At 39.1% G+C, this 14,450-nt stretch overlaps 1 protein-coding gene across 1 annotated transcript in view; it reads right to left on the reverse strand.

Annotated features, from left to right (window-relative positions):
* The window catches only part of LOC121287268 (CDK5 and ABL1 enzyme substrate 2-like), a 52,176-nt gene that overhangs the window by 12,178 nt on the left and 25,548 nt on the right, over positions 1-14,450 (reverse strand). The window contains exons 2-3 of the mRNA XM_041204980.1: positions 9,223-9,315; positions 3,752-3,829 (exon numbers count right to left, since the gene is read on the reverse strand). Of these exons, the coding sequence (XP_041060914.1) occupies positions 3,752-3,829; positions 9,223-9,315 (171 nt within the window). The remainder of the gene's footprint in view (positions 1-3,751; positions 3,830-9,222; positions 9,316-14,450) is intronic.

A 14,450-nucleotide genomic window follows, 5' to 3' on the forward strand; every position in this document is an offset into this window, starting at 1 on the left:
TGTGCCAGCTTTAATTTTCCATTCTGCCCTTTGCAGAATGCTTGCTGCAGTTTCCTCTTTAAAGTATCCGTTCCCATGGTAGTGGCCCCATAAATTACAAAAAGGAAGACAGACTACTTATGAATGCAACCCCCTCCTGCCAAACCCCTACCCCACCATAGTATAAGATCATTACCAACAAAAATGTGAATATCTAAGATATTAATGTAATTAAAATTACCAAAGATTTTAACTTTTGCATTGTATTTTGGGCATTTAATGGATAATACTGTAAAAACTAAAAAGCAGAAGATTGCAGTCTCAGCAGCACCAGTCCTGCTGCCAGCGTAATAGCATCAAAAGCTGTTGGTGGTACAGTTTCAGCTACAGAGGCTACCTCTTCAGAAAATATTCAGAACTTGAGTCTTTTCCTTTGCAGCTAGTGAAAAAATCATCACACTTACACCATAAAAATACACCATATCTGCCAAGCAGTAACAGAAACACATCAGTTTAAACTTTTGGTCTCAACCAACAATTCAAATGTTGGCAAATCTAGATGCTAAGCAATAGCCATTTAGTACATACTTTATGCAATTAGTGCACTATTCTCAGAAGAGTGTCAATACAGCACATAGTGGTAAAGACCGATTGAGTCTAAAAATTGGTACACAGGGATAGACAATAAAATACACTTGTATAATGTGTGCGTCAAATCTATTTAAGCAACTTGTTTAAAAAAATTCTAACCTAAGTAACACAAGCTGACCAGCCTTCAAAATGATAAATCATTCTAGTTTAGGATGAGGCGGTAAGTGTAAATTAAAGGCAATAATTTTTTTGACAGAAACCACTAGTGGAACATTTTTAATCTGGTCATTAATAGTTTCTTAACTGGCAAGGAAATTCAACTAATATTGGGACGACCAAAGCCACCATCTTTGGTCTCTGCCATAAACTCCATCCCTTAAACACTGACTCCATCAGAAGAATATGGACACCAGCTGCATGGGAACATTATCACCTGTAAATTACCTGCCAAGATTTAAAGTAAATGGCAAAAGGAGCAAAAGCGACCTGAGGAAAAACGTTTTCACGCAGTGAATGACTGGGGTCTGGAATGTATTTCCTGAGAGTGTGGTGGAGGTAGGTTCAATCGAGGCATTCATTCAAAATTAAGCTATTATCTGAAAAGGGAGAGAGTGCAGGGTTGCGGGGAGAAGGCAGTGGAATGGCACCAGTTGAATTGCTCATTCAGAGAGCCTTTGCAGACAACTTCATTCTGTGCTGTGACAAGTCTGAGATTCTGTGTTGTCAAGGGCCATGCTGGCTTGGAAATCCATCACCGTTATTTCACTGTCTCTGGGTGGGAGAGTGGATTTTTTTAAAGATATTTTTGTGGAATATTGTATTATTCTGTAAAGAAGGCTGGGTGTGTGTGTGAGAGAGATTTAACTAAGCTGGGCAGTTTGATAGCAGTCAGGTTGTCTGGGGGGTTTAAACACCACATCTTGCAGGAGTTCCATGGGCAAACAGTAGAGGGAATATTATATTTTATTGATCCCGAAAGCAAAGACAAGATAGAGTCGTAAAAGATTTTATATTTGGAAGGATTTGAGTTTCAAAGAGGTGTGAGAACAATGGAACTGGAGATGAAAGGGAAAAGAGGTATTTTAGAGTTACTGTGGATAGCTGGAGTAGCTGTTGAGCTGGAGCTATTTAAGCTGTTGAGCTATAGCTGGAGCTTTCGACTGGGAGAGGATGCAGTTTGAATCAACCATCCAGACAAGCCAGAAGAGTCTTGGGCTGCTGCAAGCAGTTTTATCCTGAAGTGGATTCCACCGCACAGTGAAAAAGGGTAAGGTCATGCAATATGCCTTTATTGAAGCTACAGCAGTTTGCTTTGTGTAATATTACTGGATTTCTTTTCATCGTAGACATCTATAAGGGAGTGATGCCTGGAAGGTGTTTACTTGCGGGTTTGACCAAGTAGAGAGTTCTTAGGGGAACGTTTTGTAAGACTAACCTTAATTGCATAACTGTAATCTTGTGTGCTTAAATTTTATTAAAACAAAAGAAAACTTTTATTTTTAATTTTTAAAATTACAAAAGTTCTACTGGATCTCTTACTGCTGAGGTCAGTGCATCGTCTTCTCGGTTTCAGCAGACAAAAAAAAGGGTATAGCCCACAAGTCGCTTCCCTCTGGGATTTGGTTTGTGCAGCAATTAACACCAGCTGTGGTAATAACACTGGGTTAAAATCCTGAAACTCCCTATGTAATAGCACTGTGGGTATACATACATCACATGAACTGCAGTGATTCACCACCATCTCTAAGGAGAATCATAGATGGGCAATAAATGCTGGCCTTTCCAGTGACACACACCCCAAGGATGAAGAAAAAGTTCCTTTTCATTGCAAATGTCTGTATGATGATGAGCATCTGTACTCAACCTTGGTGTCAACCTTTGAACCCGAGTTGAACTTCTGATCACATATCTGAACCATTATTAAGATCACTTATTTCCATCTCTTCCCCTGCCTCAGTTCATCTGCTGCTGAAACCGTTATCCATGCTTTTGTTACCTCTAAACTTGTTTATTCCAATCCTAGCTGACCTCCCACATTCTGGCCTTCAAAAACTTGAGGTCATCCAAATCTCTGCTGTTCATCTTACACCAAGTTCTACTGACCCATTACCCCTGTACTTGTTGACCTATGTTGGTTCTCAGTTCAGCAGCACTTGTCATTGAGGTCTACAGCACAGAAAAAGGCCTTTCGGTCTATCGAGTCTGTGCCAGTCAAACAAGTACCTTACTATTCTAATCCCATTTCCAGCACTAGGCCCATAGCCTTGTATGCCATGGCATTACAAGTGCACATCCAAATACTTCTTAAATGTTATGAGGGTTTCTGCCTCTACCACCCTTTCAGGTAGTGAGTTTCAAATTCCCACCACCCTCTGGGTGAAAAAATCCTTCCTCACATCCCATCTAAACCTCCTGTCCCTTACCTTAAATCTATGCCCCCTGGTTATTTTGATTTTAAAATTCTCATTCTTGTCTTCAAAAAACTGCCCTCTCGTTTCTAATCACCTCCAGCCCTACAACTCTCAGATATATCTGCAATCCTCCAATTTTGAACACCCCTGATTTTCAGTCACTCCAAGATGGCTGCATCTTCAGCTGCCAAGGTCCTATTCTCTGGAATTTCCTCCATAAACCTCTCTGCCTCTCTTTCCACCTTCAAATGATCCTTTAAACTTAACTCTTTGACCAAGCATTAGGTCACCTGCCCTAATATTTCCTTATGTGACTCTGTATCAAATTTCCTTTTGATAACATGTCTATGAAGCATCTTGGAATGTCTTACAGGAACTTTGTTAAAGGGGCTAAATAATTGCAAGTTGTTGTCGTTTCTGGTGGTGGTGCAAAGCTGTTTCAGCTTCATAAGATTGACAGTATAAATTAGGTATTAAGGTCCAAACTGACTTGGAAGTGGAGCAAAACTTCTTCACCTGGGGCATATCACCATACTCTGGCCTCGGCTCCGGGTTGGAGTCAGGTTTCTGGCTTTATTTACACTATGAACTGCAGTTTCAGTGCAAAAGCAAAATTGCTTTAAACTGATGCCACAGTGTGGCCTTAAAGCGCCTTTGAAATGAATTATGTTTCATTTGTGTAAAATGAAGTTTTAGAAGAACTGATTATTTTAACCAGTACAGTAGAAAATTGTAACTTTTGAATTCAGTTGAAAACAAAATATTCTTACCCAGCATTGTTAAATTCTCCATAAGGCAGTACAGAAAAAGCTGAGCACAGTGATCTTTTAGCACAGATGAGAACTATCCTTAAATGAAACCAATAAAAATCAGATTTTAGTTGACAATTGCATACAGGGCTACATGTAGCAGAAAATACAAGGGTAGTTATGTAACATTTACATACCTTAACCTGAAACCTATTCCGAGAAAACTATTTTGTTGTAGTGTATGTAACTATGAAATTTAGGCAATATCCCATTTGTCCACAATATAATAAAACCATTCACAACTAGTGCATTGGCTCTGACCACATAGTTTGAATATTTGGATATGCAAGTTTTAGAGGACTGGAGGGTTGCTTAATTTAGCATCTCTGCTCAAAGGAAACAGATAAACAGGTTAACAAAAAGCAAGCCAACCCAACCTGCTTGTACACACTCAGATATGGGATAAAATTATTACTTCTTTAGGTTTAGTCAAGAGCAGCGAACTCAGATTTGTAAAAAGTCAAGCCTTTTCTGATAGGTTACTAGAGCTCTTTGAGGAAATAATGGAGTGAATTAATGCATGAAATTTAGTGATGTTGTGCATATGGGGTTCCAAAAGGCATTTTGATAAAGTACCTGGAAACATTGAGCCAGGGATGTGGTAGCATAGATGGGAAGTTATACGACTGAAAACCAAAGATGATGATTAACAGATATTTTTCAGACTGGAGAGGGTAAATAACAGGGTACTTTAGGGCAGTGTTGAGACCAACATCTTCTAAATATATACGTCACAATTTATAAGAGAGACCACATCAAAATTTACATGTAGAAATCAGATGAGCTATGACAAGAACTTCAGGAATACAGATATAGGTTAGTTGATTTGACAAGAACTTCGGGAATACAGATATAGTTTAGTCGATTGGACAGATAGGAATCATTTGAAATTGTGAAGTAAATATATTCACTGGTTAGGCTGCAATTGGAATAGTGAGTCTATTTTTTGCAGCTTATGGTGGGGCAAAGAGTTAAAGCCCTGGAGAAGGTACAGATAAGATTCATTATGATATCATGGGTGAACTTTCATTGGGGGAAACTACAGAAACTGGAACTCCTTTTATCAAAAGGAGGTCTAAGAGGAAATTTGATAGAGCTGTTGAAAATTTCTTCAACAGCACCTTCCAAAATTGTAACCTCTACCACCAAGAGCAGCAAGGGGCAATGATGCATGGTGACAACATCATCTGCTATTTCCCTCCAAATCAGCGACCATCCTGATTTGGAACTATTTTGCTGTTCCTTCATTGTCACTGTGTCAAAAATCCTGGAACTTCTTCCCTAACAGCAGTGCAGGTTCACCTATACCACATAGCAGCAGTTCAAGACAATGGCTCACCACCATCTTCTCAGGGGCAATTAGAGATGAATAAAAATGCTGGACTTAAAGAGAATACCCACATCCCATGACTGAATAAAAATTATGACTCTTTGGTTAGGCAAATGGGAAAAATATTTCCACTGGATGGTGGGCTAAAAATTATGAAAAGAATGCAGGGAGAGGTTAAGATTTTGTTTTTCCAAATATATATAGATTGCTTTAGTGAATTTTGTATCCTATCAAAAACAGCATAATCCATAGTGGCTGTTCAAAGGGAGTTGATAAATACTTGAAAAAAAATAGAAAACTAGGGGCATGGATTTTAACGTATAGATTTTCTGGAGAAATGGTACAGGTAGGAACAGCCAATTGGCTTCCTTCTGCACTATAAAATTCTACAATTATGATATATTTTCTACATTCTATTGTTACCTGATCATTATTTTGTTTTTGCCTTGGAGAGTATTGTTTAAAAATAATTAGAAATAGTTGAGTTACATAATGCTTAATTAAGTCAGTGTATATCAACTTCACAGTGGATCCAAAGAAAAAGATGCTGCATTATGAAATCCATTCTGCACATTTAAATAATATTATGCATCACAAAGATTAATGCTGCGTGTTGGCAAAAGGCCAAAGCCATGAGGACAAGAAAAAAGGAAAGGGAGAAGGATAGTGGCAAGGGGGTGGGTGGAGGGAGAAATAGGTTGTACAGGCATTAATTATTTCCCTCATTGAAGTAAGGTATTGGTGGCATTGTCACCTGAGAAATGTGTCACACACTAATAATACTAAGGTTCAGAGTTGAACTTGGGCTGAGCAGACATGCAAATAAACACATCACTTTTGCTATAAATAAGCATATATCATGAACAAGTATTCGTCTTTGAAGGTGGACAAAATGCAGTAATTTCACTGCAAAAATTACCCAAGTATAATAGGAAAACAATTCAAATTTGACATCTGAATATTCTGAATGGATTAAGTTTTTATTATGAGTCTAGTTAAGGGTTCTTTGCAATACGTGATCGAATGAATAAAGTAGCAAGCTAGATGGAGATTTAAAGCATTACGTAAAGTTGCTGACTATCTGAAGCTGGACAGGTGGCTGAGGTGGTGATGGGCGAGCATTTTAGTGATAGCAACCACAACATGGTACAGTTTAAAAAACAGAGATTTGAAGGGTCATGAGGACTCGAAACATCAACTCTTTGCTTCTCCGCCGATGCTGCCAGACCTGCTGAGTTTTTCCAGGTAATTCTGTTTTTGTTATGGTACAGTTTAAGTTTGTTATGGACAAAGAAATCGACAAGCTGCAAAAAAATGTTTTGGATTGGGGGAGAGAGGATTTTAGTAAAATAAGGCAGGATCTGGCCAAGGTAGACTGGGAACAGTTACTTGTGGGGAAATCTAAAAAAGAACAGTGGGGGGTGTTCAAAAAGGAAATGGGGAGGGTACAGGCTCAACATGTTCCCTTTAGGATGATAGGAAGGAGTAACAAGCCCAGAGAGCCATGGATGACCAGAGATACTCAAGTTACGCTGAGAAGGAAAAGAGAGGCTTTTAGCAGGTACAAGGGAAGCAAAGCAGCAGAGGTATTAGTGGAGTACAGAAAATGCAGGGTGGAGCTTAAGAAAGCAATTAGGAGAGCAAAGAGGGGATATGAGAAAGCTCTGGCTGATAAGAGTAGGGAAAATCCCAAGATATTCTATAAGTATATCAATGGGAAGAGGATAACCAGGGAAAGAGTAGGGTCCATAAGGGACCAAGGGGGCAATCTATGGGTGGAGCCAGAGGGCATCGCTAGAGTATTGAATGAATACTTCACATCCATCTTCACCCAAGAGAATGAGGATGAAGGTATCGAACTCGGGGAGAGAGACTGCAAGGTTCTTAAGCAAATTGATATAGGGAGTGACAAGGAGTTGGAGGTATTGGCAGGCTTAAAAGTGGACAAATCTCCAGGTCCGGATGATTTGTGTCCCAGACTGCTGAGGGAGGCAAGGGAGGAGATCGCAGGAGCTCTGACCCAAATTTTTAATTCCCCTCTGGCCACGGGGGAGGTGCCAGAGGATTGGAGAACAGCTAATGTGGTTCCGCTATTTAAGAAGGATTGTAGAGATAAGCCAGGGAACTACAGGCCAGTGAGTCTCACATCAGCAGTAGGTAAACTATTGGAGAAATTTCTGAAGGAGACTATCTCCACTTGGAAAAGCGAGGTTTGATCAGGGATAGTCAGCATGGCTTGGTCAGAGTGAGGTCATGCCGAACAAATTTGATTGAATGTTTTGAGGAGGTGACCAGGTGTGTAGATGAGGGTAGTGCAGTTGATGTAGTTTATATGGATTTCAGCAAAGCCTTTGACAAGGTCCCACATGGGAGACTTATAAAGAATACAAAGGCACATGGGATACAGGGTAATTTGATAAGGTGGATTCAAAATTGGCTTAGTTGTAGGAGGCAGAGGGTGACGACAGAAGGATGCTTTAGTGACTGGAAGCCAGTGTCTAGTGGCGTACCACAGGGATCTGTACTCGGTCCCCTATTATTTGTCATTTATATAAATGACATAGTTAACTATGTGGGGAGTAGGATTAGTAAGGATGACACAAAGATTGGCCAGGTGGATAACAGTGAAGTTGAGTGTCTTGGGTTACAGGAAGATATAGACAGAATGGTCAAATGGGCAGATAAGTGACAGATGGAATTTAACCCTGAAAAGTGTAAAGTGATACACTTTGGAAGGAGTAATTTGACAAGGAAGTATTCAATGAACAGCATAGCACTAGGAAGTTCTGAGGAACAAAGGGACCTTGGCGTGTGTGTCCACAGATCTCTGAAGGCGGAGGGGCATGTTAGTGGGGTGGTATGGGACACTTGCCTTTATCAATCGAGGCATAGATTACAAAAGTAGGAAGTCATGTTGGAGTTGTATAGAACCTTGGTGAGGCCACAGCTGGAGTACTGTGTGCAGTTCTGGTCGCCACATTATAGGAAGGATGTGATTACACTGGAGGGGGTGGAGAGGAGATTCACCAGGATGTTGCCTGGGATGAAACATTTAAGTTATGAAGAGATGTTGGATAGACTTGGGTTGTTTTCGTTGGAGCAGAGAAGACTGAGGGGCAACCTGATTGAGGTGTACAAGATTATGAGGGGCATGGACAAGGTGGATAGGGAGCAGCTGTTCCCCTTAGTTGAAGGGTCAGTCACAAGGGGGCATAAGTTCAAGGTGAGGGGCAGGAGGTTTAGGGGGGATGTGAGGAAAAACATTTTTACCCAGAGGGTGGTGACGGTCTGGAATGCTCTGCCTGGGAGGGTGGCAGAGGCGGGTTGCCTCACATCCTTTAAAATGTACCTGGATGAGCACTTGGCACGTCATAACATTCAAGGCTATGGGCCAAGTGCTGGTAAATGGGATTAGGTAGGTAGGTCAGGTGTCTCTCACGTGTCGGTGCAGACTCGAAGGGCCTCTTCTGCACTGTGATTTTGTGATCTTCACTCTCCCCAGGTAGTGCACGTTTTGTTAAATGGCTGCCTATTTGGTTGCGAGAATGTTGCAAATTTAAATACCCACACAGGTATGAAACATGGGCAGAGTATAGAACATCTATAAACTTTCAGACTATGTCATTACAAAAAGAAAAATGGTTTGCAAATGTTCTACCAATTTTTGTGGTCAGTAATCTCACTGGAAAAGGACTTCTAGAACTTGGGGCTCCGATTAAGGTTACATTTACCATAGAAGTTTGTCCATCTGTACAAAAGGGTTGGAGCTCTGCGCCAGCATATCAAGGCCACTTTTTAAATAAAACGTCTCACCCACTTTTCTGTCAGGTTGGGTCCACAACTCAATATTCAGGCTACATTTAGACTAGGAACACAGCAGTAATGCAAAATAAAACAGTCGCTACTAACTGTAGTTAGTATTGGTGCAAATGCAGCCCAAATGTATAACCCTTGATAAACACAAAGCCACGGGATATCAAGAGGAAAGTTACATATATTTAACAAGTGTTAAGATACACCAATCCACAAGGGCTATTGCTTCTCATGCCATTTGCATAAGTCACCATTGAAAGTGGTAAATGCCTATGCTTATATTAATTACCTGCTATTTCTCGTGTCATATTGCCGCATATTTTTGATAAAGTGAACTTTCTTTGTGTTTTTTGGAAGGGGAGATCCTGAAGAGGTTCTGCTTCTGCAAAATATAAAAGTTCATTGAATAATGGCACTGAGAATTATGTGACTGAAGCTGAGCAGACAGAATTTGTTTTTACAAAATCAACAAAAACTGCAGTTACTGAGTCAGTTATTGAGGTAGATATATAATCTTTGGCCTGACATCTCTATTACACTTTTGCAGCTGAGAATCTATACAAATAATACTTCAAGTTGTAAAAATATTTTTGAAACTTTGGTGGGGTGGATGGAGGAGGGAAGAAACAGCAGGTCCAGATTTAAACCAAGGTCCATCCTTCTTCAACTTTCCTTTCATTTTCTTTAAAGTCTAAGTATATTTAAATAATAATTCATGAATTTTTCCCTCCCTCCACCCCAAAAGATTTGCAATGCTTCTCAATGGTGCTGTATCAGTGCCTCAACTGTATTCAAAATATCCCATTTGAAATTTGACAAGATGAAAATTTGTGAATACCCTTGTTTTTCACACAAATTATATATATTTTTAACATATCACTTGCATATGACAATTTTTTGAACATATTCTAGAGCTAATACAGCAATTCTATAGAATATAAGATTAATATAATTAATCTTATATTAATATAATTAATCTTATATTAATATAAGATAATAAAACAAAGAAACAGTGTACTTTCAAACCTCTTCTCATGACTTCAGCTTCAGTGAGCATCGTGGAAACAATCAAATGCTTGAAGTTAATTTTTGGCCACAGTGATTTTTTTCAGTTCACAACAAGCACACCATAGAAGGTTCGCTGTGAACATGTTGGTGGTGTTCACAATGTTCTCAAAATAAAATTGGCTTGTACATTGCATACCTGCTGCAGCTGCAAAAACTGGTCTGAGTCAGTAATTTCTAGCGTGACTGAAGATTAAATCCATTTTGAGAATTGGAGACTTTCTTCCCCACTATAACATACAAATGGTTGGTCAGAGTTGCCATAAAAATGGACTTTGTTGGATACGCAACACTTGCAGTTTCACCCTTGAAGGTCAGTTATAGTTTAGGGGCTAAAACAGCACACACTTCATCGCTGTACCCAAAGTGTTGGCATTTGTGAATTATTGTTGACTTCCCAAACCACACCCACACTCTAAGTTAACCAGCAGCTGCTGGTTATATTGTTGGGCTAATTTATGCTAATTTTACCCCTTTTAAGATTTTCATATTAAAAAAGCAGAAGCGGGTGGAGGTGGTTTGGGAAGTCAACAATAATTCACGAATGCCAACGAAGATGGAAGCCAGTCGCTGGTAATAGCCACAAACTTCACCCCTTTCCCATCGATGCAATCCCCTTCCTCTATCAAACACAGGTTGAACCTGGCTGTTTACAATCTTATCCCATTCATTCCTGAGCTAGGTTTCAGACCACATTTCAGCTTCTATCACAAAAATCACTTCCATCTCTATAACACCGTTTGCTTTAACCCTAGTGTAGCCCCATTGTTATAACCAGATAAAAGCCTCAATCACTTCCATAACTATTTCAACATTCTCCTTGCTGACCTCTCATCCTACACATTCCAAAAACTCCACCTTCGCAACAAATCTGTCATGCATGTCCTGCTTTCCCATCACCTCATCTTCACTGGCCTACAATGACTCTCCATCCCTAACTCTTTACATCCCTCCAAGGTCTTGCTGCACCTTATTGTGGCAATCCTTTCGTGCATCCCTTTCCCCAAAGTCATAAGCCACAATGCCTTCAGCAATTTGGGTTTTACGCCCACTCGGCCTGCTTTTTCTTTGTTAAAAGCTTTCCATCTCTTTGACCGAGCTTTTCCAATTTCATGGTCCCGACTCAGGTTTTGCTTTTGTAACATCAATTCAGTGCCTTGTTAAAGGTGCTACACAATTGTAAGTTATTGTAGAAATGCCAGTTTCATAACAATGTAGACTGATATTAGAAGACAATTACATGACAGTTAAGATAATAAATTATAGGCATTTCCTGTCGCTCTAGAGAATGATAAAATGCAAATTTCAATTATATTTTACTCATTAGTCCAAGAAAGGTAACATTTTAAACAATGGGACAGGCTTGATGGACCAATGGGTTGTGTATGTGTATGTTTTGTGTTAGAATGTGCTTGGAATATGAAAACTCTGCCACTAATTGGTCACTAGAGTATATTGCTTGCCATTGGCAAAGTACTGATCAGCTAGGTGGAGCTTGTGTTTCTGAATATATGTCAGAATTAATTTCCTACCATTGAAATAAATCAACTTATCCACCTTGCAACTTTCTTATAGGCGAGAAAATTATTTCAACCCTAATCCATTTAAAAAATGCCATTAACATTTACGTAAGAACACACACTGCAACCTTTGACTGCCATTAGGAAAATTACAGCTAAGCCTCATTACCAATACAGATAGGCATCATTAAAGGTTTAATTCTGAATCACATCTCTAGGAAGAAATGGCCTATCACACCACTTTCTGCAGTGCAATTCTTCTGTCCCTTCCAATAATATTGTTTGAAAAGCACAGGGATTTGCTATGATATTTGCTTGGCAATGACAGCGACAGTGGCAAAGGCAGTGACAAGGCAGTCTACACTGGTGTTTTCACCACATTATTCACAATCTAATACTTTAATTTTTGACTGATGCAAGTTACTTCCACCATTTAACTATCTCCTGCTCTAGCCAGCTGACCACATTTTATGCAATTTTGTTACTGTCTTTGCCTCAAGTCTCTTATGTGACATAAAACAGAAATAGGCTATTTATAAGCCCTTTATGCTTTATATTAATTATCTCACTTTTCTCTAAGCTCCTTTTCTATAGTTTCTCTAAATTTATAGTTCTGATTTTTATTACCCAACACAATAGAGGTTGTTCTTTTACATTTCAAATTTGATCTAGTTTCCATTATTCATCAATGGAACTCCAACCTTCAACACACTCCTTTTCTCTTCTTAAAAGATAATTCATTTGTACTCTACTGATCGCCTCAACTCCCATCCCAACAATTTGGGTAACGTGAAAAGTTCTGTTCTCCTCCTCCCTCAAGTTTCCTCATTTCTTCTATTTTTCTACTCTTACACATTGAGCCTAACTATATTGTGGGCACTACTTCCCAAATACACCCCTATTTTTAGATTGCCTATTTCAACACCCAGAACCATGGTCAGAGAGACAACATATTGACTGAATAAACAGCCCTAAGAACATTTTTAAAAATAGAAGTCATAAATCTTCTACAATTATGTTTGTTATTGTTAATACATAGCTCTAATTGGGCTATAAATATATTCAATTTTCTTTTTGCCGTTCAGTAGACTAATATGGAGTACTGTGACCAATTCCTTTGCTCGCTCTGGTTACATGATTTCTCGATTTAAATCCTTATGCACTTATTGCCTCTAATTAATGGCAATCTTTTTCCCTATTCCTTCTGAAAGTTTCATACCGAGGTGTATTTAAAAGCCACTGACTCAGCTGCAGCAATGTTATGATTTTTCTATTTTAAATAAATGATTAGACATCCATTTTTTTTTGAATTCTTGGTAATTAATCTATATTTCAGTTTGGATTTCCTTAGTCTGTTAATCTTCCTTTTTTTTTGGTTTCCTGTTTTGTTTTTGATTTCTTGATCCCTCTCCCTCGAGGCTCAAGGCTGAACCAGACTGTTCAAAACTTTATTGACATATTTGACTATGAGCTTATGACCACATATCTACGCCATCATTAAGACCACCTATGATAGCCTTCAAAATAGTCTGTCTCCACCCCTGCCTCAATTAATCTGCAGCTAAAACCCTATCCATATCTTTGTTATCTCTAAACTCGACTAGTCCAATGCATTCCTGGTTAACCTCAAATGTTCTACACACCGCGAACTTCAGATCATCTGAAAGCCTGCAAGGTGAAATTTTATTACGTTTGTTACTCTATCATTCATAGAAAGAGAGGAACAGGAATAGGTCATTCAGCCCCTCAAGCCTATTCTATTCAACGAGATCATGGGTGACCCATGCTCTAACTCCCTCCACCTGCCTGGACTCCATTTTCCTTAATATCCTTGGCTAGCAAAAAAAATCTACTTTATAGACAGCAAGAAAATCAAGTAGCTTTGCTTCATTCATATCTGACCATTTGTCTTACCCGTATTTCAGTCTACCTTTTGGAAAGCTTGGAGAAGTACACGCACAAAAGACACTACATCCAATTCAAATCACGGGAGGTCCAATTGACACACCCTGGGTTATATCATATAATTAGGAATTGGAAAGTACAGGTACACTCCTAAACTTAAGGTTCTTTGGACCACTTAGGGTAGTGACCAGAGAGAATATTTAAGTCAGACCAGAATCCCGTACTTGCTTCATGCATTCGAGCTTAAAATTACTTTTGGCCTGTTTAACTTCTGTTATCAACAATCTTAAACATTATTTGCCCTTATAAGCAGCCAACTCTGTGCTCTTGGTTTTCTACTCACTTACAATATTAGTTTTAAGCTTCCCCCCACTACTTAATCTTCTGCAGTGATATTAATTCTAGATCTGTTTGTTCAAGTGTAGACCTTCCAATTGGTATAGAAAGCACTTGAACAAGGTCCATCTGACATTCCTTACACCTGTGCTTGCCCTGGAAAGATATCAGAAAGTCTTGCGTCATTTAAGTCCTACAGAACACTGGATCCAATTAATTAACTGAGTTTAATTCCAGTTGTGGTTTAAAACCAAGTACATTTCAGTCTTGAAATTCATTTCAGTTCAAATTTCCTATACTCATTCAGCTGTGATCCCATTTGTTAGCCCCTCAGTGCAAGCAACTTGTAAAACTCACTTAAATTGCCTCAAAGCAACAGTCAGCATAAACAAACAGCAAAAACAAACAGCTAAAGCAAACAGCTAATTCAAACACATGTACCACTTCCAAAAGGACCATCGAAAAATCAAAAGCAAAGGATTTAGGAAGTCTGAGATAAGACAGAAAACGCTGCAAAGCTTTCAGATCAAGCAGCATCTCCTGACAGACAAACAGATAATGTATCAGGTTGATCACCTTTCACAGAGAAAAACACAGCTACTTTCCCATCTCCCATCAGGTCAAACTCTCTAATTAACTGAGTTCTGTTGAAGGGTCATGAGGACTCGAAACGTCAACTTTGTTCTTCTCC

Source organism: Carcharodon carcharias, chromosome 14 (genome assembly GCF_017639515.1).
Source record: "Carcharodon carcharias isolate sCarCar2 chromosome 14, sCarCar2.pri, whole genome shotgun sequence".
Taxonomy (NCBI): Eukaryota; Metazoa; Chordata; class Chondrichthyes; order Lamniformes; family Lamnidae; genus Carcharodon; species Carcharodon carcharias.